The sequence below is a fragment of the Hyla sarda genome, chromosome 5 (assembly GCF_029499605.1).
Source record: "Hyla sarda isolate aHylSar1 chromosome 5, aHylSar1.hap1, whole genome shotgun sequence".
In the NCBI taxonomy this organism is placed as follows: Eukaryota; Metazoa; Chordata; class Amphibia; order Anura; family Hylidae; genus Hyla; species Hyla sarda.
In genome coordinates, this window is record NC_079193.1 from 174,796,307 (window position 1) to 174,824,059 (window position 27,753).

The 27,753-nt window shown below is 43.3% G+C and overlaps 1 protein-coding gene across 1 annotated transcript in view; it reads left to right on the forward strand.

Annotated features, from left to right (window-relative positions):
* EPB41L4B (erythrocyte membrane protein band 4.1 like 4B) overlaps positions 1-27,753 on the forward strand; it is a 182,625-nt gene that overhangs the window by 119,855 nt on the left and 35,017 nt on the right. Inside the window, exons 5-6 of the mRNA XM_056520799.1 lie at positions 9,464-9,508; positions 11,263-11,315. Coding sequence (XP_056376774.1) covers positions 9,464-9,508; positions 11,263-11,315 — 98 coding nt within the window. The remainder of the gene's footprint in view (positions 1-9,463; positions 9,509-11,262; positions 11,316-27,753) is intronic.

Sequence of the window (27,753 nt, forward strand, 5' to 3'; positions counted from 1 at the left end):
GTAGGTAATGGTATTATGCATGTATTGAGCAATGTTGGGTTTCCTCCAGACATGACTCTTAGGGTCTATTCACATGGCAGAATTTTCGCACATCCGCACCAATTCCACTTCCGCATTCATTTGGGTGGTTTCTGGCTAATGCGGATTTTATGCGGAATCCGCATGTGGAAATTCAGAAGTGTGACTGGGAGTGCGGAATCCCATAGAAGTCTATTGGCCTTTAATTTGATGCGGAATCTGTGCTGAATTCCGCATTCGGAAATTCTGCCTTGTGAATAGACCCTTGGGCCGCATTCACACAACGTAAATTCCGCACATCAGCATCAATACTGCATCCACATTAGTTCGTTACAGAATTCTGCAGATGTTAAACAGATGCATAATTGATGCAGAATCCATGCGGAAATCTTCGCACGGATTCCGCATCTTTATCCGAAGCAGAAATTCTGCTGTCTGAATTAACTTGCAGAATCCCATGAAAGTTAATGGGCAAAAAATTCACATGGAATTCAGCGCAGAAAATTTACATGCATTTTCCGCCGTGTAAACGCGGCCTAAGGGTCTACACCCTGTTCCAAATTATTATGCAAATTATATTTATCTTATTTACCTAAATTATGTAAATAAGTCAGCATAATTCTCATGTTATCAACTATTAAGAGTACAATTCAAATTTGATTGAACAAACCTCCTAATGATAACAGTATTTTACTTAAGCACTCATGACAGCACCCCTGGAGAGTACCTCCCACCGCAGGACAAGAACCTGGGAATATAAAAAGGGACACGCCTCTCCACACCTCAGTTCAGGTTTCCTGTCCTCCGGTAGGAGGCCTGGGAGCTGTCTCCGACATACCTCTCCAAGGGGCTATAGGTCCTCCGATAGTGGGGCTCCCTGTCCAGCAGAAGTCTACTCTGGGGAGCAGCTGTAAGCCTACCTGTAGGTCCTGCGGGGGGTCCAGTAGTGTCCCGATAAAGCTACTGAACCTGGGGAAAAAGATGGAGATGCAGTGCTAAGGAGGTGGGGGCTGTGGAGTAGCATGGCTTCCGCCGGCTCTCCCGTCTCTGCGGCCGGCGTGTCGTTTGTGCAGTAATGCCAGCGGATGTGACGTCAGTCCGGCAGCGTATCGTCACTTCAGGTTCTGGCTTCATTCAAAAGGGGAACAGGATTTTGCCATTTTGGATCCCCTGTCGGCATTCCCTAGCGTCCAGAAGTGCGTGGACAGCAGGCAGCCAGCCTCCAGCAGTATCCAGCAGCGGAAGCACTATTTGACCCGCAGTAGTACCAACAGCCTGCAGCAGTTCCAGCCTGCAATAGCTGAGCAGACCATTCCTGGTTGCCCTGCAGTATATTTTGTTGAAAACTTTCTCCAGCATGTTGGAATATTCAGCAAATGGAGGTGAACGCTTCAAGAAGAGTAGTTCCAGCCCGGCTACGGAGGTGTGGATCAACTTCCAGTTGAGATCATTTCAATTTCATTCTATATTCTGCTAGCTAACTCAGGCTATTGTTTTGTCTTGTAGGGTAGCAAGAAGTCTTCTTCCAAATCCTGTAATAAAGAATGTGCAGAGTGTAGGAAGCCGCTAGATCCTGCCTATAAAATATCTATCTGTGCAGCAGCCTGTATTGAAATTATCGTGACCCAGGAGCTTATTTAAACAAACGGGGGGGGTGAAGCCAAGCTAGCATCTCTCTCTGCAGTTGACCTGAGAGTGGAAGACAACAAGGTTGCAGATTTTCTAAGCAGTGTTCATCTTCTCCAGTCTGAATGGTGTCTAAACAAGGAGATATCTGCAAACATAGAAGAAAGGTTTGGAGAATTCTCAGTAGATCTCTTTGCTTCCAGAAACAGGAAGATTCACAGGTTTTCTCTCTCAACCCACTGGATTATTCAACAGCAGTGGACGCCTTCTCTCCAGATTGGGGAAAAGAAAGAGGGTACGCTTTCCCAACTCTTCGCCTTATTCCTTGTGTCTTGAAAAAGACAGGACAGAGCCTTAGTCCTATTGATGGCACCCTTCTGGCCTCGAAGGCCCTGGTTTACCTTGCTAAGGTAAATGTTAGTCTCACAGCCTTGGGCTCTTCTGGAGAGGGAAGATCTACTGTACCAGGGACTAGTTCATCATCCTCAGTCATCTCACCGTCATCTAACAGCCTGGATGCTGAGAGGTTAATTCTAAAAGCTAGAGGCCTGTCTGACCAAGTAATAAACACCTTACTTGCAAGTAGAAAAGATAACATCTGCCATATAACTAAGAACCTGGAGAGCCTTCTTAAGAACAGTGGGACCTGCAGTCGGTCAAAGTCTTGCATCCATTGAACTTGTGAATTTTTGGGCAGTTTCTGCTTGAATTTGTTTGCAAGATGACAGAATAGCCTCCCAGAGCTGCTGTTAGGATGTAAACTGCCTCCCACCCTCATAGATCTTTTGCTTAAGGATGCTCCAAAGGTTTTCAATTGGATTGAGGTCGGGGGGGATGGAGGCCACACCATGACTTTCTCTCCTTTTATCTCCATAGCAGCCATTCATGCAGAGGTATTATTTGCAGCATGAGATGGTGCATTGTCATGCATGAAAATGATTTTTTTATGGAAAGCATAGTTCTTCCTTCTGTACCAGGGAGCAAAGAGGTCAGTCAGAAACTTCACGTACATTGCAGAGGTCATCTTCACACCTTCGGGGACCCTAAAGGGTCCGGCCAGCTCTCTTCCCATGATTCCGGCCCAAAACATGACTCCACCATGGCCTTGCTGACGTCGCAGCCTGGTTGGAACAGGGTGGCCGTCCACCAACCATCCACTACTCCATCCATCTGGACCATCCAGGGTTGCGCGGCACTCATCAGTGAACAGGACTGTTTGAAAATTAATCTTCATGTATTTTTCTGCCCATTGCAGCTGTTTCTGGTTGTGAGCATTGGTTAGTGGTGGGCGAATAGAAGGTTTATGCACAGTTCCAAGACTCTGGAGGAGTCTACACCTTGATGTCCGTGGGGCACCAGAGGCACCAACAGCTTCAAATATCTGTTTGCTGCGATGTAATGGTATTTTAGCAGCTGCTCTCTTGATCCGATGCATGGAGCTGGCAGAAGTCTTCCTCAATGTGCCTTTAACTGCACAAACCAATCTGTGCTCTGAATCGGCCACAAATCTCTTAATAGTGCGATGATCACGCTTAAGTTTTCGTGTAATCTGTTTTCATACCTCAACCAAGACATTGAATGATTTCACTCTTTTCGGCAGCAGAGAGATCCTTTTTCTTCCCCATATTGCTTGATGGTGCTCTGCTTAACAATGTGGAACACCCACCTTTAGTAGTTTTCCTTAAATTGGGCTCACCTGGCAATCTAATTATCACGGGTGTCCGAGATTGTTTTCAGTGATCAAAAGAGCCCTGACAACAATATAACCCCTAGGGTTTAAATAAAACCTCTTTGGTAAATGTGTTACAAATAAAATGTATCTTTTATTATGCATATAAAAAATAGCAAAACAAAGGTGAGAACCACACATTAAAAGCATATTCCCACTTGTCACTCTAAAGTTGTGGGAAATGTCATTCCCGGGTCACCCATGGACTAATCCACGGAGGAATGATGGAATCAGAGTTTTTTATTTCTTCAGTGCTATACACTGAAGCACCTTGACAAAATATATATATATATACATATATACTTGTCTGCCACAGTGGATCCAGGCTATAGGGGATTGATGTCCCTCAATATCAAACAGATAGCCACCTCATAGGTTGGATATTACTGTTCCCAGGCTTGTATAACATCAAAGTGGTATTGGTGCATATCTCCTCTGTATTTTAGCACCACTTATATATGTGGTAACTACACTGAGGTATTCCTATCAGTTGTAGTGACTCTTGGTGGATAATCCAGATATTAGGATATTAATGTCCGACAACCCATTGTGCACTGCAGGCACGGACTATTATATGGCTCACTAGCCTTTCAATCCATGACCCTATATGTGATCATTTTATATACTGGACACAATGGAAATGCAATTAAAACACACAACTGTCACACCCGACATGTTTCGCCACTGGTGTGACTTTATCAAGGAGATTGACTGACAGCAATGAATGTCAAGGCCAAATTAGCCTTTTTATATGGTGTCCAGATAACCTCATTACACTGCCAACCACTGAGGACCTGTGTCTGATCCAACCAATCACCACACTTCTTTCAAATATAACCAGCCCAGTCATTATTCACCATACTCATAAATAGAATGATGGGCCAATCCATTGATATGATCTTGCATTACATCACACGCGAAGACCGTGACTCCCCAATCAGAATGGCTTATAGGTGGACCAATCCATACATCCTCTGATGTCACTGATACACATCCGGGTATCGCAACATCCGCTACAATTTCCGGTCACCTGACCAGCCAAGATCAGGTGATTACGTGCACTTTACTCACGCAATCTCCACAATTCGCTATGTGTACGCATGTATGCACATGCTTCTATCCGATCGCTTCTGCACAGGCGCTCTTCGGTACCGTTGTCCAGCTTCTGTTAACACTATTCTGACCAGAGTTAAGGCTACCATACTCCTGTCTAGCCTATCTGTTGGATGTCATGGACAGATTATTCATATGTAGGATGAACTAGACTCTGGTCATAGGAAATTAGATTATTATAACTCATAATTATAATTAGTCATACAGTTATAAGTTAGGTGTGTTGTAATATATACCATTCATAGTTATTATAAGAAAAAAAGATTATGGTTATTCACATAATTATCAGGTTATGATCTATTTATGATAATTAAGTTTTTTTATGACCCATAATTACCAACCATGCACCATAGGACCATGCACCATAGGTTACTATCCAAAAGAGCACTAGGTGAGTATGTAGGTTCAAAGATAATCAGGCACATGATACCTGCCTATATGAACAGGTCCTGTATAACATATATTTTTGCTTAATAAATGAATATAAGCTCACTTCCAGAGAATGAATGAGTGTGGTGAGGTCTAAATATCCTAGATGGATACAAAAAATCTCTATGCTGATTAGCGGATTCATGGATAGAATAGTGGATTCCATATTAAGTAAATTGCTTTCTTTAAAATTCAAATAGGCTCATTTGGAAAGACATTATAATTTTTTCAACCAAACTACACTGCTAAAAAAATAAAATAAAGGGAACACTAAGATAACACATCCTAGATCTGATTGAATGAACTAATGAAATAACATGAAATACTTTTGTCTTTACATAATTTTTGTGTGATTTTGTTGTCTGCACATTCAACGATCAGTGGAAATCAAATTTATCAACCCATGGAGGTCTGGATATGGAGTCACACTCAAAATCAAAGTGGAAAACAACACTACAGGCTGATCCAACTTTGAGGTAGCGTCCCTAAAACAAGTAAAAATGAGGCTCAGTAGTGAATGTGGCCTCCACGTGCCCGTATGACCTCCCTACAACTCCTGAGCATGCTCCTGAGGAGGTGGCATCTGCCAACTCCTGGACAGTCTGTGGTGCAACTAGGGCTGGGCGGTATGACCAAATATGTGTATCACGGTATTTTTTTAACCTACCGGTTCCACGGTATATAACAGTATTTTCTCACCCCCCCAAATCATGTGACCCGCCAGCGCTGGTCTGTCCCCCCAACCCCCCCCCCCCAATCATGTGACCCGCGTGCGGTGTTCGGCTTCTCCCCCCCCCCCCCCCCCAAATCACGTGACCCGCCAGTGCTGTTCTGCCCCCCCCCCCCCCCCCAATTAATAATCAGCCCAGCAGGGTACTACTCACAGATGTCAAGCACTGCCCTCCTCCTCTTTGTTGGGGGCCGCCGGCGATGGAACTTACTGTACGCCAGTGGTCTCCAACCTGCGGACCTCCAGTTGTTGCAAAACTACAACTCCCAGCATGCCCGGACAGCCAACGGCTGTCCGGGCATGCTGGGAGTTGTAGTTTTGCAACAGCTGGAGGTCCGCAGGTTGGAGACCACTGCTGTACGCTGTATCCCTATGCCCGTGCAGCAAAAGATACAGAAAATAAACTTTTAACTCGCCCACCTCGGCCGCATGCTTGGGACGGGGGAGGACAGCCGTCAGCCAATCACCGGCCGGAGCGATGCCCCGCCCCGGCCAGTGATAGGCTGAGCCCACTGTCATGTAAGAAGCTGGCTTCTTACATGACAGTGGGCTCAGCCTATCACTAGCCGGGGAAGGGCATCGCTCTGGCCGGTGATTGGCTGGCGGCTGTCCTCCCCCATCCCAAGCGTGCGGCCGAGGTTGGTGAGTTAAAAGTTTATTTTCTGTATCTTTTGCAGCACGGGCATAGGTATACAGCGTACAGCAGTGGTCTCCAACCTGCGTACCTCCAGCTGTTGCAAAACTACAACTCCCAGCATGCCCGGACAGCCGTTGGCTGTCCGGGCATGCTGGGAGTTGTAGTTTTGCAACAACTGGAGGTCCGCAGGTTGGAGACCACTGGCGTACAGTGAGTTCCATCGCCGGCGGCCCCCAACAAAGAGGAGGAGGGCAGTGCTTGACATCTGTGTCAAGCTGGGCTGATCATTAATTGGGGGGGGGGGGGGGCAGAACAGTGCTGGCAGGTAAACGTAGGATTAGTTCCCCGATGTGGGGACAGCGCTGCGCTAGGCTGATAATACATTCCCGAGGGGGAGGGGCCCAACCGGTATTGCGGTATGGGGGGAAATTCATATTGTGCAGCCCAAAAAATTTGGAATTCGGTATGAACCGGTATACCGCCCAGCCCTAGGTGCAATGTGGCGTTGGTGGATGGAGCGAGACATGATGTCCCAGATGTGCTCAATCGGATTCAGGTCTGGGGAACTGGCAGGCCAGTCCATAGCATCAATGCCTTCCTCTTGCAGGAACTGCTGACACACTCCAGCCACATGAGGTCTAGCACTGTCTTGCATTAGGAGGAACCCAGGGCCAACTGCACCAGCATATGGTCTCACAAGGGGTCTGAGGATCTCATCTCATGCTACCTCTGGCAAGCACTTGGAGGGCTGTGCAGCCCCCCAAAGAAATGCCACCCCACACACTTACTGACCCACTGTCAAACTGGTCATGCTAGAGGATATTGCAGGCAGCAGAACATTCTCCATATCCTCTCCAGACTCTGCCATGTCTGTCATATGTGCTCAGTGTGAACCTGCTTTAATCTGTGAAGAGCACAGGGTGCCAGTGGCGAATTTGCCAATCTTGGTGTTCTCTGGCAAATGCCAAATGCTTGATGTTGGGCTGTAAGCACAACCCCCACCTGTGGACATCAGGCCCTCATATCACCCTCATGGAGTCTGTTTCTAACCATTTGAGTGGACACATGCACATTTGTAGCCTGATGGAGGTAATTTTGCAGGGCTCTGGCAGTGCTCCTGCTCCTCCTTGCACAAAGTAGCGGTCCTGCTGCTAGGTTTTGCCCTCCTATGGCCTCTTCCACATCTCCTGATGTACTGGCCTGTCTCCTGGTAGTGCCTTCATGCTCTGGACACTGTGATGACCAACACAGCAAACCTTCTTGCCACAGCTCGCCTTGTTATGCCATCCTGGATGAGCTGCACTACCTGAGCCACTTTTGTGGGTTGTAGACTCCGTCTCATGCTACCACTAGAGTGAAAGCACTGCCAGCATTCAAAAGTGACCAAAACATCAGCCAGGAAGCATAGGAACTAAGTGGTATGTGGTCACCACCTGCAGGACCACTCCTTTATTGGTGATGTCTTGCTAATTGCCTATAATTTCCACCTGTTGTCTGTTCCACTTGCACAACAGCATGTGAAATTGTCAGTCAGTGTTGCTTTCTGAGTGTCATAGCAAAGAGTCTAAATACGGATGTCTGTGCAAAATCATAGTTTTTTTTTTTTTTTAAAGTATTTATTTATTATTGTTTTGTTTATGTATACAACAAATAAACACCACAAGAAAGTGTAACATGCAACAAGTGCCTCTGGATGCCCACAGGTCAATTCCATCACAGTGAGGGATATAATAACAGGAAGGGCAATCAAGCACATAAGGAAAGAGAATCCCCGGTACTATCCGGAGAAGTCTCACACCACAAGACAAGCATACAACAATACCACACATCCCAATGACTCCTACCCCTCCACATATCCTGTTACAGGAAACTTAATGGATCACTCCAGACGGCTGGTCAGCGGGCACATTCAATAAAATCCATGGAGTCCACACCTTGTCAAATTTCTTCGGGCACCTACGACTTGTATACAAGGCTTGGTACAACAGGACATATTTATTTACCAGGTTCAGCCAGCGAGACAAAGGGGAGGGGAAGAATCCTTCCATGTCATTACTACCACTTTACAGGCACAGAATAGCAAGAATCGGCTCAGTATACGTATATGCGTACCAGAGACCACCTCATTTATGACTCCCAGCAAGCACACCACTGGGGTAAACAGAGAAGGGAAATCTAGATTATCTGCCAAAAAACCCATTACCTCTCTCCAAAAAGAGGCTATAATTGGACACCTCCAAACCGCATGCATGATGGTACCAACCTTCACAGAACAACGAAAAAATAAGTCAGACGGGGAAACCCCTATACGTTTCAGCTTAGTAGGGGTATAATATAACCTCAAAACATACAGAGACTGAAGCAACAAATCCCTACTAACCACTGTGGAGTAATAGGAGCCCTCTACTTCCTTCCACTGGCACTCAGACAAATCAGGAATATCAGCCACCCATTTATGATAGGCGTTCGAGAACGGGCTAGGCCCCAGTGTCTGGAGAAGAGCATAGGACTGAGTAAGGGGTTTAGAGAGATCCATGTTGCCCAGGAGAATCTCCACTTCTGAAAACACATGAGTAGTGCGAAATCATAGTTATCACTTTTTAATAAATGAGTAAACATGTCAAAAATTCCATTTACACATTCTTATGAGGTAAGAAGTGCAGAATAGAATAAGACCAAGGTTTATTTTTATTTTTAGCACAAGGCAACAACATAATAAAATGTGAAAAAAAAGTTAAAGGGTCTGAAAACTTTCCGAATACAGTGTGTGGATGTATGTGTATGTATATATAATATATAATAGCGTTTTAGCAACTGATGCCGCGCCAGAGACCTTTCTATAAAATTTACAAAGCTCTTTATAAATCGTTTTTGATGCATTCTTTTTCATACTTTGAAAAGTTCTTTTCTAGTCTCCTTCATATATTTGACATTCCTACAATTCTATACTTAGCCTAGCTTGTGTATGCTGCCATAGCATAGTTCAGTGGACTGTCACATTTTCTTCCCATTCATCATACCAAGAAGGGATCCTGAAAAAAGAATGAAAATGGGAGATAAAATTTGAAAAAGCTGAAACTATACCTGTATTTCTTGTAAAACGTGTGTCTTTCTGGAAATGCGGTGTTCACAGAAAAAATTACCTATGGTATTCTAAATACTTCTTTTCATAATTTTTCAGGTACTTATTTGTATTACAGCTTAGACAAGACATTCTATCAGGAAAGTAAGTAACCTATTTGTTTTTCATTTATAATTCTAGTATGGTCTGTCAGAGCTGCCTTATGTAGTGCGTCTCATTTGTGATTGTCATAATGTAACCGCACTCTGCTTTTTACTGGACATTAGAGAAGGAAGACATTTACACATATTGGGAGAGAGATCAAAACTGTGGTTGCCATGACTAGTGTTGCTCGCGAATATTCGCAATTCGAATATTATTCGCGAATATCGCATATTCGCGAATTCGCGAATTTCGCGAATATAGCGCTATATATTCGTAATTACGAATATTCGTTTTTTTTTTTTTTTTTTTTTTTTTTCTTCACAGTACACATCACAGTGATCACCCCTCTCTGCTTCCAGCTTGTGTGGTGTAAAGAAGGCTCTAATACTACTGTGTGAGACTGGCGTGCGAAAATTCGCATATGCGAAAATTAGCATATGCGAATTTTCGTATATGCGAATTTTACCTTATGCTACTTTTGTATATGCTAATTTTCACATCCGCAAATTTTCGCATACGCGAAGTTTCGCATATGCGAAAATAAAACGAGGATATAACGAATATGCGAATATTCGCGAATATATGACGAATATTCGTCCATATATTCGCGAATATTCGCGAATTCGAATATGGCCTATGCCGCTCAACACTAGCCATGACTACCAGATTATTGCTCTCATGTTTAGATGGCCTCTGAAAAATTAAGATTAAAGAGGTACTCCGGCCCTAGACATCTTATCCCCTATCTGAAGGATAGGGGATAAGATGTCTGATCATGGGGGCCCACCGCTGGGGACCCCCCACAATCTCTCCTGCAGCACCCACTTGTCATCAGCCTCACAGCGAAGATCGCTTCATGTCTGATGACTCACAATACAGGGGCTGGACTATCGTCATGTCACGGCTTCGCCCCTTCGTGGCGTCACGTCCTGCCCCCTCAATGCAAGCCTATGGGTGGGGACGATCACACCATCAGTGATTGTCCCAGCTATCCTCCTTCACCCCTTTTGCACAGTGATCTTTGTAAAGGTCTCAGAACATGCCTAGAACGCTCTTCCGTAGCAGCAGTGGATGACTTGTTCAAAAATTTGGCAACTTTTTCTCACACAATTTTTTTTCATTCGGTAGTGTATCAAATGTGTTTTTCACTTTTTGCAGTGGTAGCTGGTTTATCAAGTAAAATCATTTTTTATAATTGATGCAAATTTTTGCCTAAAGGGGTACTCCGATGGTCAGCGTTTGGAACAAACTGTTATGAACACTGGAGCCGGCGCCGGGAGCTCGTGACATCATAGTCCCACCCCCTCAATGCAAGTGTATAGGAGGGGGCATGGCAGCCATCACACCCACTCCCATAGACTTGCATTGAGGGGGTGGGGCGTCATGAGGTGCGGGGTTATAATGTCACAAGCTCCCAGTACCTCGCTTGGCTGTTAATATTTAGGCTGGTGCCCAGCTCACAAGCCTAGGTGAAAATTCATTATTGCAGTGTTCAAGTGACCTATTATTTCCCTTTGAGGTAAAAAGTTGAGCTCTATTTGCACCAGCTTAAAGAAATTCATGTGAGCATGCTTGACTATTCTTATCTAAGGGAGCCCTAATCTAAATGCTGTCTGGCAAAGCTTAGTGAGTCTGAACCTACATTTTTAGCAAGTTACTACCTGATCGAATACCGATTCTTATGGGATTTTCTCTCTCATTTTCATTATATAATGAAATAATTTAAATAATCATTTTTTTATTTTTTCTTGTAGATTAAAATGTCCTTATGAAACTGCTGTAGAGTTGGCAGCTTTGTGCTTGCAAGGTAGGTGTTTACAAATGATTAATGATCAGAACATCACAATAAAACTGATGCCTGTTTAAGATAACTATATATTTTTTTATACTGTAAGGACAGACAATAAGCAACAAATGTGTCAGCGTACTAAGGTGCTGTATGGCTCTATGTGCAATATAATATGCATATAATGCAAAAAAAATTAATATCTGTAGCAATAGTAAAACATAACAGAACTATATAATTTATGTCGCAATAATCCTACTGACTCCAGAATAAAGTTATCATGTCATTTATACTGTTCAGTAAACCCAAAAACAATGGCTTGTTCCATTGTCTTTTTTTTTTTAAATTGAACATAACACCGCTAAAACAAACCCTTTCTGGGTTCCCATCCAGATGTCTCTAAGTAATGCAAGTGTGGTGTTCCCCTTCCTTGAGATTTTGCCAACATGATATGATATGATATGATCTGGTCCTGCTATTCTGTAGGCAAATTTTGAAGCTGTGATTTTTTTTTCTCTTTAACTATACTTTTAGTACTCTTTTCCAACTTTAATAAGACATACTTTGCAACGATTACATCGTTGTATCTCCGACTGCAGTTAAAGACTTGTGTCCTGCCTCTTGGGTGGAAAATGGCAGGGACAAAGTCTGTCCTATCCTTTAAATGCCTCTGCCTTCTGATTGTAACCAGTGGTCTCTGGGCTACCGGTTCACTAAGATCCTTGTCCATTTTTTTTGTGTCTGTTTTCCATTTTTTTTTTTTTTTTTTATTCAAGACTTTTTATTCGTAATAACAAAGCATTAACCATACATAGGCATACAAATAAAGAATATCTCAGGCCTGGTTGGTCCAGTGGGTGCATCTAAAGTAAGTAAGGTTATTAGAGATGAGCGAATTTACAGTAAATTCGATTCGTCACGAACTGCTCGGCTCGGCAGTTGAAGACTTATCCTGCATAAATTAGTTCAGCCTTCAGGTGCTCCGGTGGGCTGGAAAAGGTGGATACAGTCCTAGGAAAGAGTCTCCTAGGACTGTATCCACCTTTTCCAGCCCACAGGAGCACCTGAAAGCTGAACTAATTTATGCAGGAAAAGTCATCAACTGCCGAGCCGAGAAGTTTGTGACGAATCGAATTTACTGTAAGTTCGCTCATCTCTAAAGGTTATGCTACAAAGTCCTGGTAAAAAAAAAATGCAAACCGATAAAAATTAGTGTGCATATAGAAAACGTGAAGAGGAGAGCATAATATCCAGAAAAATAACAGGCGGGAAGAAAATGAAAAGCCTGCAACAGTATACCCCTAAATTATAAGTCAATGGGTATTAAAATCAGCTGCAGAAAATACAGCATGTGTGACCCTACCCTAATGGGTAGGAAAATATGCAGCAGAAAATACGCAGCTCAACAGGGCATGTGTGACACTACACTAATGGGTAGGAAAATATGCAGCAGCAAATATGCAGCTCACTACGGCATGTGTGACCCTACCCTTTAGCTTTTTTCCCAGCATGATTACTATTGAAAAAAGATTTTTGTTCCATGCCTTTTATTTTGTAAGGGTGACTTCTAATTTCAAAAGTGTTAGATTTAGTTTTGCATGGTACTTTGCAAAATCTAAATGAGAAGCACCTTGTTACCTAAAAGCATTACCATTTTAGTACTGCAAGTCTGAGTCCCCTGCAGTCATTTGGATATTAAGTTTTGTTATATGAAAAATCCTATGGTTCTTCATTCATTACAAAACCAGATTTATTTTTTATATCCTTTTTTTTTGATTTGGAGATTGTGTGTAATGATGAACTAGGTAAAGAGAAACAGGATCTTAGAAAAACAGTTTTTCCTTTAGTTTAACAAAAAAAAACCTAACCTAGTCTTTTCCTATTGTAGTTTTTGTTAATAAGCACTATTAGGAACTTAATTCACTGTTAACTATTGCCTCACGTTTTTTACTAAAATGCAAGTGTGTTCCAGCTATTTTCCTTTGCAAATAACTGCAAAGCTGAAGGACGTTCTAACTGGAGACAGAGCAACAAAGAAAGCTATTATAATTCTCACATCAACTTCTTAAAACACTGTGAATTCTGAATAATTTAATAGATCCTATGACATGTGATTGTGTACATAAAATTCCTTATATAAATGAAAAACATATTTTATTGTGACGTTCTCACGGTAATGGCTTTAAGAGACAAATTTTTCAACTGGATAGATTTAATCCTATTGCTAATTCCATACTCGATGGTAGATCTTGGTTCATATTTTTATTATTGTCACAATTACTCAGTACGTATAGTTAATGACTGACTAAGATTGTGAGCATATACGCCTTACGTCTATTTTTAAGGTGCAATAATACCATGTTTTGTGCCTCTGTGGCACGGATTCAGCAGGAGAAGCTTAAAAGCATCAGCCATTGTATGCCTCAGATATGCCAGATATGGTCAGAAAATGACCCAAATGACTCCTCCTGGTTCCGTTCCACAGAAGCACAAAACTTGTGAATGGACCTCTATTTGTACAATCAGTACATACATTCCTGTACTGAGCCCATATCTGAAGAAATTTGTTGATTTAATTTTGCACATAATTTTAGACTTTAATAGTACTACGTAGGTTTCCTAATAGGGATGGCCTTTTCGGCTGAGGGAATTTTCCACCGATAATTTTGAAGGCATGGCTTAAACCCTAGAGGATGCATACCTTTACGCCTGAGACTTAGAGCACCAGGATGTGCCTGTACACCCGGAATCCTGCCACGGTTATGATGCGAGTGCAGGAGCTGTGCTTGCATCATAGACCGCGGGTCCCAGCTGCTAAAGCAGTCAGGGACCCACCAGTATTGGATGACATCAGCAATCACGCTGATGTCGCCATTAACCCCTCAGATGCCATGATATTGGCGGTTCTGGTGGCTGATCCGAACACCTGCAGCACGGCTGTTTACCTGCCTCCTGTTGCCATCATGGGGTCTCTTTTTCTCTGGTCTGCCACCAATGGCAGACCAGAGAAGTAGATTGCATATAACAATGATCACTGCTATGCATATCATGATCACTGCTATGCAAATCAACATATTTGGTATCAACGGGTGCGTAAATATCTGATCTATAAAAATATTCTGTTAATAATCCCGAACGGTGAAGGGCTTAAACATCCAAAAATATAGATTTTTAACCCCTTAAGGACCCGGCCATTTTTCATAACTCTGGGATGCTTTTACTATGAAGTGCCTTCATATTAGAAATACCCCACAAATGACCGCATTATAAAAACTGCACCCCTCAAAGTATTCAAAATGACATTCAGTAAGTATGTTAACCCTTTAGGTGTTTCACAGGAATAGCATCAAAGTGAAGGAGAACATTCAAAATCTTCATTTTTTACACTCTCATGTTCTTGTAGACCCAGTTTTAAATTTTTACAAGTGTAATAGGGGAAAAAGCCGCCCCAAAATTTGCAACCCAATTTCTCTGGAGTAAGGAAATATCTCATGTGTTCGTCGGGAGCAGTAGAGGGCTCAGAAGGGAAGGAGCAACAATGGGATTTTGGAGAGTTAATTTTGCTGAAATGGTTTTTGGGGGGCATGTCACATTTAGGAAGCCCCTATCGTGCCAGAACAGCAGAAAAACCCCACATGGCATACCATTTTGGAAACTACACGGCACGTAACAAGGGGTCCAATGAGCCTTAACACCCCACAGGTGTTTGACTACTTTTCGTTAAATTCAGATGTGTAACTGGGGGGGGGGGGGGGGGAGAATGCCCACCAAAATTGTAACCCAATCTCCCCCATGTTAGGATGTCAAATGCTCTGTGGGTGAACTACAATGCTCAGAAGAGGAGGAGTCACATTTGGCTTTTGGAAAGCGAATTTTGCTGAAATGGTTTTAGGGGGGCATGTCACATTTAGGAAGCCCCTATGGTGCCAGAACAGCAACAAGAAAAAAATAAAAATAAAAAAAACACATGGCATACTATTTTAGAAACTAGACCCCTCAATGAATGTAACAAGGGGTACAGGGAGCCTTAAAACCTCACAGGTGTTTGACGACTTTGTTAGTTGGATCTGTAAATTAAGAAAAAAAAACTTTTTTTCACTAGAATGCTGTTTTTTCCCCAAATTTTACATTTTACAAGGGGTAATAGGAGAAAATGACCCCCAAAATTTGTAACCCCATTTCTTCTGAGTATGAAAATACCCCATGTGTGGACGTCAAGTGCTCTGCTGGCGCACTTCAATGCTCAGAAAAGGAGGAGCGCCATTGAGCTTTTGGAGAGAGAATTTGGTTAGAATAGAAGTCGAGGGTCACGTGTGTTTACAAAGCCCCCATAATGCCAGAACAATGGACCCCTGCACATGTTACCCCATTTTGGAAACTACACACCTCACAGAATTTAATAAGGGGTGCAATGAGTATTTACACCCCGCCGGCATTTGACAGATCTTTGGAACAGTGGGCTGTGCAAATGAAAAATAAAATTTTTCATTTTCACGGACCACTCTTCCAAAAATCTGTCAGACGCCAGTGGGGTGTAAATGCTCACTGTACCCCTTATTACATTACATGAGGGGTGTAGTTTTCAAAATGGAGTCACATGTGTGGGGGGGGAGGGGTCCATTGTTCTGGCACTATGGGGGCTTTGTAAACACACGTAGCCTTCAATTCTGGTAAAATTCTCTCTTCAAAATCCCAATGGCGCTCCTTCTCTTCTGAGCATTGAATTGTGCCCGCAGAGCACTCTACATCCACATATGGGGTATGTTCTTACTCAGAAGAAATGGGGTTACAAATTTGAAAGGGGCTTTTTCCCTATTTAACACCAGCATTTTAGTGAATTTTTTTTTCCATAATTAATTCAGAATGAAAATTCTTCAAACACCTGTGGGGTGTTAAGGCTCACTATACCCCTTGTTACGTTCCCTGAGGGGTGTAGTTTCCAAAATGGGGTCACATGTGGGTATTTCTTTTTTTGCGTTTGTCAGAACCGCTGTAAAATCAGCCACCCCTGTGAAAATCGCCAATTTAGGCCTCAAATGTACATAGTGTGCTCTCACTCCTGAGCCTTGTTGTGTGTCTTCAGAGCATTTTATACCCACATATAGGGTATTTCCATACTCAGGAGAAATTGCGTTACAAGTTTTGGGGGTCTTTTTTTCCTTTTACCGCTTGTGAAAATAAAAAGTATGGGGCAACACCAGCATGTTAGTGTAAAATTTTCTATAATGTAGCCCCAAACTTTTCCTTTTCATGACGGGTAAAAGGAGAAAAATCCCCTCAACATTTGTAGTGCAATTTCTCTAGAGTACGGAAATACCCCATATGTCGCCCTAAACTGTTTCCTTGAAATACGTCAGGGCTCCGAAGTGAGAGAGTGCCATGCGCAGTTGAGGACTAAATTAGGGATTAAATAGGTATATTCTACGCCAGTGGTTCCCAAACAGGGTGCCTCCAGCTGTTGCTAAACACCCAGCATGCCTTGACAGTCAGTGACTGTCTGGAAATGCTGGTAGTTGTTGTTTTGCAACAGCTGGAGGCTCCGTTCTGGAAACACTGCCGTACGATATGTTTTTCGTTTTTATTGGGGGGGGCCATGTAAGGGGGTGTATATATAGTGTTTTACCCTTTTATTATGTGTTGGTGTAGTGTGGTGTAGTGTTTTCAGGGTACATTCGCACTGGCGGGGGTCTATGGTGAGTTTTCCTCTAGGAGTTTTACACTGCGGCATAAAATTTGCCGCAGCTGAAACTTGAAGCAGGAAACTCACTGTAAACCCACCTGTGTGAATGTACCCTGTACATTAACATAGGGGGGCAAAGCTCCAGCTATTTCAAAACTACAACTCCCAGCATGCACTGACAGACAGCTGGAGGCAAACTGGTTGGAAAACCTTCAGTTAGGTTCTGTTACCTAACTCAGTATTTTCCAACCAGTGTGCCTCCAGCTGTTGCAAAACTACAACTCCCAGCATGTACTGATAGCCGGAGGGGATGCTGGGAGATGTAGTTATGCAACAGCTGGAAGTATGCAACTACAACTCCCAGCATGCCGAGACAGCTGTTTGGGCATGCTGGAATTTGCAGTTTTGCAACATCTGGAGGGCTACAGAGACCAATGCACATTGATCTCCAAACTGTGGCCCTCCAGATGTTGCAAAACTACAAATCCCAGCATGCCTAGACAGCAAACTGCTGTGTGGGCATATTAGGAGTTGTAAATTTGCAGGATCTAGAGGGCCACAGACTGCACAGTGATCTCCAAACTGTAACCCTCCAGCTGTTGCAAAATTACAAATCCCAGCATGCCCAAACAGCTGTTTGGGCATGCTGGGAGTTGTAATTTTGCAACATCTGGAGGGCTACAGTTTAGAGACAACTGTATAGTGGCTTCCGTAGGATCCAGGGAGCCGTATCGCCATTCTCTGCTGCCGCCGATTGCCGCCCGCTGCCGCCGCCGATCAACTCACGCTGCCGCCGCCAATGTGCACTTCCCCGTAAGTGGACTTCGGCGCCGGTCCCCCTCGATTTCCCCGTTCTGCCCTGCCTACTCTGGGTGGGCAGAATGGGTGAACTGAAAGTTAACCCCCCCACCCCCGATCTGCTATTGGTCGTCGCTTCTGAACGACTAATAGGAGGGGTGGCACCCCTGCCACCTCATTCCTATCCCTTCGGGGGGATCGTGGGTGTCTTTTCCGAGTATTTTCCAGGTCACCGGAGACCCGTATGACCCGGAATCGCCGCAAATCGCCAGTGTGAATTATCAGGACCCCCCTGGACATTTGCAAGGGGTGCCTGCTGATAGATATCAGCAGTCACCCCAGTCTGGTCCCCGCCTGGCTTGCGGTGGGGACCAAAATTCCCACGGGCGTACAGGTACGCCCTGGTTCCTTAAGTATAAGCGAGCAAAGGCATACCTGTACGCCCTGGGTCCCAAGTGGTTAATCACATCGTATATCAGAAAAATATATATTAAAAGCGATTAAAAAAAACTATCAACACAAGAATAATATCAATAACTACAGATCACATCGCAAAAAATAAGCCCTTATACATCCCCGTATACATAAAAATAAATGTTATAGTGGACAATTTTAAATATACTAATTTTGTTCAATAAAGTTGGAATTCTTATAAAAGTAGTGCAATATTAGTAAAAAATATAAAAATTGGGTATCATTTCAATCACATTATCTTACAGTAAAGAGAACTTCTCATTTTAACCATAAAGTGCAGGGGATACCCCCCCCCCCCCCCCCCCCCCAAAGTTGCTAAATTGAGGTTTTCTCTTAAATTTCACCCCACAAATAATACTTTTTGGTTTCTTGTACATTTCATGGTACAATGAAAGGTGTCATTACAAAGTACAATTGGTCACGCAAAAAACAATCCCTCATATGGGTCTGTAGGGGAAAAATAAAAAAGTTAAAGCCAAAATGGGCTGTGTCCTTTGGGGTTAAAGTGGAGCATGGCTTGGAACTTGGGCAATTTTGGTAGAAGCAGCGCAGTTAGTGCCAAGTACCAGCAGGATGACCACATCTAAAGCAGGTCCAGTATTTAAAGGTGGTGTTCTAGGAAAAAACTTTTTTTTTTTATATCAACTGGCTCCAGAAACTTGAACAGATTTGTAAATTACATCTAGTTTGCCCGACCTCAAGGAAAGTGTACAGGATTTTTTTTTAAATATGAAAAATAAAATTATTGAAAACCGTGCTTTAATTGTAATATATATTCTTTACCTTATTAAAATTAACAGTATCTAATAAACTATCTTCACACAGGGCCCTTGTGTGAAAAATAGAATAGACAGTTCACAATTATTAATAAAACGTAAAACATATAATAGATATAAAAATTGTTGCCACTAGTGAATAACTGTTCATTTGATCCTGTTGTAAATATTCAGATAATGTTATAGCAACCAGCATCCATGAATGTCACTAAATGGTTAACACAGGTTGTAGCCTGGTTATTAAATGTTAAATGTTCAGATGTTTGAAATATTTCTGATATATCTGAACATTCAGAAACATTTTGAAAGTTATGATGAATGTAGCACTGTAGCCTAAGTGTAGAGCACTATAGCACAGGTGGCAGAATATTTTACCAGTCTCTGGATAGCCGTCCGCTGTAGGTGGAATTAGGATACCAGCGATCTTCCCAGGGTTGCAGGAGTTGAGCGCTGGCGATGGCAGGTCTGGACTGCGCCGGATCGATGGAGAGCCGCTCGCTGATGGTGGAACTCACTGCTGTAGGTAGTTGGCAAAACCTCGTGGGGTCATCGTGTGACGTCACTGGTAACCGGCTGGAGGCACACACTGGAGACAGAAGCTGGAACCAGAGGCTGTGCGTGCTCACTTGATGGAATAATCTGGGCTACCAGGTAGCGATAGCTGTGATGATGGCACAAATCCAAATTTGTGTATTGACGCTGTGTTCAGGATCAATAGTGGCGGATAAAATCAAAACTAGACGCGTTTCAGGGCACTGGGGTCACGGCCCTTTCCTCAGTAGTCAACTGTCATTGACTACTGGCTAAACAAAACTGGCATATCACATGTCATTCTTAAGTAACTGTTGCTGCCATTTGTTTATTAAGAGACATCAGTCCTTTAATAAATCTGCTCCCTTGCAGCGCTCTGCCAGTCCCTGCACAGTGAAAGACTTAAGGGGCTTTGAGCTGGCATAGATATCGGCTATGATTTATGCCAGATAACTGGAATGAATCATAGTCATTTTGATAGGCCTATGTGGCCACGCTCCCCACTTGGTGAGCACAGGGTAGATCTTACAAAAGTTAAAAATATTTGCGTGACTGAGTTTTCTGGTGTTACAGCTTTATACATTCTCCCTATATAAGTGGGGGTGGGGCTTTCAGGTAAAAAAAAAAACATTTTCTTTAAAGGAAAATGGTCATCCTGTTCACCCACACTAAACCCAATACACTGGGTTATAGTTTGGGTGAACAGGAAACCGACGCAGGGTCAGTGAGTTGAATACGTACCTTCAGTCCGGCATGGTGGTCTGCTCCTGGCCGCACTGCCTCTTTCTGCCTACGTCAGGTAATTGATTGACAGGGCGCTCAGGGCAGCTGTAGTCAGGCGAGCCCTGCCTGTCAATCAACAACGCAATGTAGGCAGAAAGAGGGAGTGCTGCCCTGAGCAGAACGGACCTGGGCCTCCGCCTCTCCGGCTGTTGGCCTGACTGCCCCAAGGGCTTATAAAGCTGAAATTTGTAGGTATAAAAAAGCTGAGCATAACTATATATATATATATATATATATATATATATATATATATATATATATATTCAAAATGTTGGTCTCCCCATGTAAAAATTTGTATTATTGTGCATAAAGAAGCCAAGGAAAGATGGAAAAATCTCCAAAAGGCATCAAATTACAGATTAAACATTCTTATCATATGTCAACAAAAGTTAGATTTTATTTCCATCATTTACGCTTTCAAAATAACAGAAAACAAAAAAATGGTGTCTGCAAAATTTTGGGCACCCTGCAGAGTTAATATCTTGTACTGCCCCCTTTGGCAAGTATCACAGCTTGTAAATGCTTTTTGTAGCCAGCCAAGAGTCTTTCAATTCTTGTTTGAGGTATCTTTGCCCATTCTTCCTCACAAAAGTCTTCCAGTTCTTTGAGATTTCTGGGCTGTCTGTCACACACTGCTCTTTTAAGGTCTATCCATAGATTTTCAATTATGTTGAGGTCAGGAGATTGTGAAGGCCATGGCAAAACTTTCAGTTTACACCTCTTGATGTAATCCCCTGTGGAGTTCGAGGTGTGTTTATGATGATTATCCATTTGTAAAAGCCATCCTCTCTTTAACTTCCGCTTTTTCACAGATGGCATCAAGTTAGCATCCAAAATTTGCTGAAATTTTATTTGATCCACTTTTCCTTCTACTCGTGAGACGTTCCCTGTGCCACTGGCTGCAATATAAACCCAAAGCATGATTGATCCATGCCCATGCTTAACAGTTGCACAGAGGTTATTTTAATTATATTCTGTTCCCCTTCTCCAAACGTACCTTTGCTCAATCCGGCCAAAAAGTTAAATTTTTACCTCATCCGTCCACAGAACTTGTTTCCAAAATGCATTAGGCTTGTCTATATGTTCATTTGCAAAGTTCAAACGCTAATTTTTGTGGTGAGGACGTAGAAGAGGTTTTCTTCTGATGACTCCCATGAAGACCATGTTTGTACAAGTATCTCTTTATAGTGAAATAGTGTACCACAACTCCAGTGTCAGCCAGATCTTTCTGGAGGTATTGTGCAGTCAAACGTGGGTTTTGAATGGTTTTTCTCACAATCCTTCATGCTGTTCTGTCTGATATTTTTCTTAGTCTTCCAGATCTTGCTTTAACTTCCACTGTTCCTGATGACTGCCATTTCTTAATTACATTCCGAACAGAGGATATTGACATCTTAAAACGTTTTGCTATCTTCTTATAGCCGTCTCCAGCTTTGTGAGCGTCAACTATTTTCAGTTTCAGATTTCTAGACAACTGCTTAGAAGAACCCATGGTGCTGATTGTTGGGGCAAGGTTAGATGAGTCTGGGAATTTAAAACCTTTGAGATTGACATCACCTGGTCTTCCCAGATGATGATTGAGAACAATCCATGACACTGGCAGGTCTCAGCTTTGCAAAGGGGACAGTGCATGCTATAAATTCTGCAGGGTGCCCAAACTTTTGCATACGCCATTTTTTTTTTGTTTTCTGTTATTTTGAAAGTGTAAATGATGGAAATGAAACCTAACTTTTGTTGACATGTTATAAGAATGTCTAATCGGTAATTTGATGCCTTTTGGATACTTTTCCTTCTTTCCTTGGCTTCTTTATGCACATTAATACAAATTTTTACCTGGGGTGCCCAAACTTTTGATCCCCACTGTGTGTGTGTGTGTATGTATGTGTGTGTGTGTATATATATATATATATATATATATATATATATAATATAATATAATATGTGTGTATATGAAGGTGCGTGCAGCTTCACAAGCATATTCTTTGGTGACAGTTGCACTTTTAGGGTATCCATAGCTAACAAAGACATTTAGATTTTAAAGGAAATCTGTTTCATGCAGCCCATACCACAGGAAGCATGAAACAGGCACAGACTACCTTAATGAAAATGAGCTATGATTTAGTGCACTATTACCATACACAGGGCAATTACCACCAAGTTGGCCAATATCACCCTTTGTAATAGGCCCAGCGATTAGCAAACTTTGTCAGCTGGTTGCTTAGCTGTGACACACTTCTATAAAAAAAAATCTTAATCCTACCAGTACTTATCAGCTGCTGACATTTAGTTGTTCTTTTCTGTCTGACAACAGTGCTCTCTGCTGACCTATGTCTGTCTCAGGAACTGTTCAGAGCGAGAGAGGTTTGCTATGGGAATTTGCTCCTACTCTGGTCAGTTCTTGACATTGACCGAGGTGTCAGCAGAGAGTACTGTGGTCAGAAAGAAAAGTCAACTTTAGCAGCTGATAAGTACTGGTAGGCATTCCGGCACAGTGCCGAAAGGACCCCCATGTCGGCAGATCGACGGTAAATACGAACCAGCGATCTGCGGCGATTCCGGGTCATCTGGGTTACGTGTGACCCGATGACCCGGAAAAGGAGAGTGACCAGTGGTGTAATATACACCACCAATCACTCTCCGTACTGTACTGGGAGGTGGCAGTGTTGCCACCTTCCAGTACAGCTGTGATTGGGTGGCTTTTCAGCACTATTTTAGTGCCACTTTTAACAATTAGGGACAGCTTTAGGTTAGGCAGGGTGAGATTCTAGGTGGTTAAAAAATGAAATAAATATATATATATATATATATATATATATATATATATATATATAATGTTTTATATATATATTTTTAATTTTTTTGGCGTACAGTCTGTAGGTGTCCTTGGATCCGTAGCTCCTTTAGCTGTGTGACCCCGGCCCTACAGGTTCGCTGCAGTCTGCCCCCAGCATTTTTTTTGGGGGGGGGGGCAGCCCTTTTTTTTTTTTTCAAACGTGTGGCCGGTCCCTCTTAGCTATAAAAGAGCGGTCTACCACAGTTAGCTAAAGCCCACTCGCCGCTGTCCCGTAATACTGTTCAGCGTTTTTTTGGGGTGATGGCGCTTTTTTGGAGACTGAAGCGTCTTTTTCTTAATTTAAATTTTGCACCTATAGGCTGTCTGTGCCACCAGTAGCAAGCCTGTGCTGTGTGGACGGGCCGTACCTCTCTGTGCGGGTTGCTCGACCGCTGTCAGTTATTTATCACTGATCAGTGTTTTTTGGGGGTTCAGGCGGGTGCTTCTTTTTTTCGGGTTTTAATAGTTTTATTTATTTTTTTTCTCTGATTTTTTTTTTGTCGGTTCTGTGTACGTGCCACCAGCCACTGTTCTGACTGCTGCGCCCCCTGCCACCACCAAGAGATAATCAGTATGCACACCACTGATTAGGTAAACATTTTATTTTTCTTTTTTGATGCAAGGTTTTTTGCGCAATATTTTTTTTTTTTTTTTTAGTTTTATTTTATATTTTTATATTTTCTTAGGGCGGGTAAGTTTATAGTTTAGGGCTGGTTAGGGAAGGAAGTCTTGCACCACAGCCAGCACACACACCAATAAAGTTTCCCCCCACATATACACTTCACCCCTCATTAGAGCAGGGAAATGGCCTGCAGGGTGTTTTCAGCGGAGGAGGCGTATGCCATACTTTTCTCCGACTCTGAAAGCGCCACAGAGGACGAGGAAGAGCCCACCTCCCTTATTTCCTCGTCCTCCTCATCATTTAGTTCTGATGATGAGCCACCAAGGAGCGGAGATGCCGCAAACCTCCTCTGTTCCTGACCCTGTGCCCCATGCTAGTATGAGTCCCCCTGACGCTCATACTAGTCAAGCCTCCCAGCCAATTTTTACTGGTGCCCCGTACCAGCGAACTTGTCTGGACTCAGCCAGCCCGTGATTCCTGAGTTTGTTGGCGACTAAGGAATCAAGATTGAGATCGTTGGGTTCAATAAACTAGACTACTTCAGTTTTTTTTTTTTCAGTGACTACTTTGTCAGTCTGATGGTTGACAAGACGAACCTGTACGCCCAACAGTTCTTCGCTGCAAACCCGGACTCATTTTTAGCTAGACCCAATGGATGGTACACTGTCAAAGCAGCTGAAATGAGGACCTTTTGGGGCCTTGTGCTGCATATGGGCCTAGTTGAAAACCCCAGCATCAGGCAGTACTGGAGCAGGGACATCCTCTACCAGACCCCGCTCTACAGTATGGCCATGACACGTCCCCGGGTTGAGGCCATTCGGAAATGTTTGCATTATGCTGATAATACGGCATGTCCCCCCCCCCCCAAATTTCGGGAGGCCTATGTCCCAGGGTGGGAGGTCGCTATTTGACGAGTCTCTCATCAGCTTTAAGGGGAGACTCAGCTTCCGGCAATACATCCCAACCAAGCAAGCACGGTATGGTTTGAAGGAGTACCTCAGTGTACACTTGCAAGTCTATGGTGTATGAGGGACGAGAATCCCGTATTGAACCCCCAAGAATGTGTCCCCCCCCACTCTGGGTGTTAGCGGGAAAATCGTTAGGGGTGTTTTGCACCCATTGCTAGATAAAGCTTACCACCTTTTAAATGGATAACTTTTATCCTAGTATCCCTCTCTTCACATTCCTTGCTGCCAGATCCACGGTTGCTTGTGGGACAGTCCAGAAGAATCAATGAGGCCTTCCGCCCCATCCCCTACATGCTCATATCCCCTGGTGCTAGTCCCGTGCCTTTTCCCATGAAAACCTGTTGCTGGTCCGGTATAAGGACAAGAGGGATGTCCTTATGCTCACCACAATTCATGGGAACGGCAGCACTCCTGTCCCTGTGCTGGTCTGTGGAACTGGTCCTCAAGCCTGATTGTAGTCTAGAATACAATCAGTATATGGGGTGGGGAGTTGATCTCTAATAAAGTCCTCAAGCCATATGATGCCATGCGGAAAACACGGCATGGTACAAAAAAGTCATGGTCTACTTGGTACAGGTTGCCATGTATAACTCTTTTGTACTGGCCAGTATGCTGGCAACACAGGGAAATTCCTGCAGTTTCAAGAGGAAGTTCTAAAGGCCCTCATCTTTGGTGACCGCCAAAGAGTGGGTGAGAACACCTCGGAAACTTCAGTTCCCCGGATTGTCCCCTGCCAACACTTTCCAGGTGAGGTCCCCCCACTGAAAAGAAGGGACAATCCCAGAAAAAATGCAGTTTGTCTCACAGGAGGGGGATTCGGAAGGACAACATCACTCAATGTGACACTTGCCCCGATCATCTGGGTCTCTGCATTAAAAACTACTTCAGGGAGCATCACGCTTCCATGGAGCACTACATTTTTTATCCTTTTCCCTAATTTTAATTCCACAGAATTATACTCCAATGTACCAGTTCAGAGTACATTGTCTTCCAAATTTTAAAACCAAACACTTCCCCCCCCCCCCCTCTAGGGGGTGTACTGTTTGTAATAGGCTCACATGTGCGTGTTCCTTTCTTGTATTTTCTTCTGAATGTATGTAACTGTTAGGTCCATAAGAAACATCGGCCTCCAATGCGAAGAGTTTTCCCCTCATGAACTCTGTCATATTTCCAGGCGAAAATTTGGAGTCACATGTTAGTTGTTCCCAGCAAGATGAAGCAGAGCGTAGGTTGAAATTTCAATTTTCAAAAGCTATCCTTCATCCATTCCTGGAAAATAAATTTAGGAAACACCCGTGTGTTCAAAATGTCCTCTTTAGCCGTATACCCATTCCACAGGGTTGTGTGCCCGCCCAGCACGTTACCCCGTATGTGGATGTATTTCCGTAATCAGGAGAAAAAGCCTTCCGAAAATTTAAACCCAATTACCCCTTGTGAAAATGTTAAAAAACGGGTAACCCCCAGCATTTTAGTGTAAAAAAAATCTTATTTTTCAATTTACGGCCCAATGTTCAAGAAGCCTGTGGTGTAAGTACTCACTGTACCCCTTATCACCTTCTTTGAGGGGTTTGGTTTCAAAATTGTGGTCATTTGCTGGGGTTTTTTATTTTAGATTTTATGTCAGAACCTCAACCATTGCAGGGCAAAGCGCCACTTTAGGCCTCAAATCTCATCGGTGCTGTCTCACTCCAAAACCCTGTTTTGCACCCACATAGTGCTTTACCTCCATATATGGGTTATTTCCTTATTCTGTAGAAATTGTGCTACAAATTTTGTGGAGCTTTTTTTCTCTTAATACTTTTTTTTTTTTAATATAATACCAGCAATTTAGTGTTCAAAACCAATCATTTTTCACTTTTACTGCCCACTTTTCAAAAAACATGTGAGTTGTAAGTTAGGGATCGACTGATATAGATTTTTTAGGGCCGATACCGATACCAATAATCTGCGACCTTTCAGGCCGATAGCCGATAACTTATACCGATATTCCGGTATAAGTTATCGGCTTTACCCCTCTACCCTGCTACGCAGATCAATGATTTAAAGCAGGGGCTTTAAATCAATGAACTGGAGCGGCTTTTGCGGGGCCAGAGACCGCCACCGCCCGCTTCTCTCCCCCTGCCTGTCCTGGTGTCCTCCCTAGTCCAATCACCACTGCTGCTGCCCCATTGCCTCCCCCATCCCCGGTTTTATAATTGCCTGTTCATCTGCCTCCGGTGGCATCCTGAGCTATCACTGTGCGCACTGACGGTGACATCGCGTTGAGGACGTCATTGCGTAGTGCGTAGGACGTCGCAGGAGCCAGAAGTAGCACGAGCCCCGGGAACAGGTAATTATAAAACTGGGGATGGGGGGGGGAGGCTATGGGGCGGCGGTGGTCTCTGTCCGGGGAGGTGGGGCGGGGCATTATCGGCATATCTGCAAGGCAATTGCTGATACCGATTAATGTCCAAAATCGTGAATATCGGCCGATAATATCGGCCAAACCGATAATCGGTCGATCCCTAGTGTAAGTACTCACTATAACCCTTGTTAAGTTCCTTGAGAGGTTTAGTTTCCAAAATGGTGTCACATGTGTGGGATTTCTGCTGTTCTTGCACAATGGGGGCTTTGTAAACGCACAACCCGACTTCAATTCCAACAAACTTTTCACTCCAAATGCCCAATGGCGCTTCTTCTATTCTGAGCATTGCAGTGCGCCTGCAGAGCACTTTACATCCACATATGTGGTATTTTCTTTCTCAGGCGAAATTTGTACTACAAATTTTGTGGGCCTTTTCCCCTATTACCCCATGTAAAAATGAAACATTTGGGGTAACACTATCAATATAGTGTGAAAAATCCAATTTTTAACATTTACGGCATACTGTACAAAAAACGGTGAAGTGTAAGTTCTCAATGTAACCCTTGTTATGTTCCTGGAGGGGTATAGTTTCCAACATGGTGTCACATGTGGGGGGGTTTCTGCTGTTCTGGCTCCATGGGAGGTTTGTA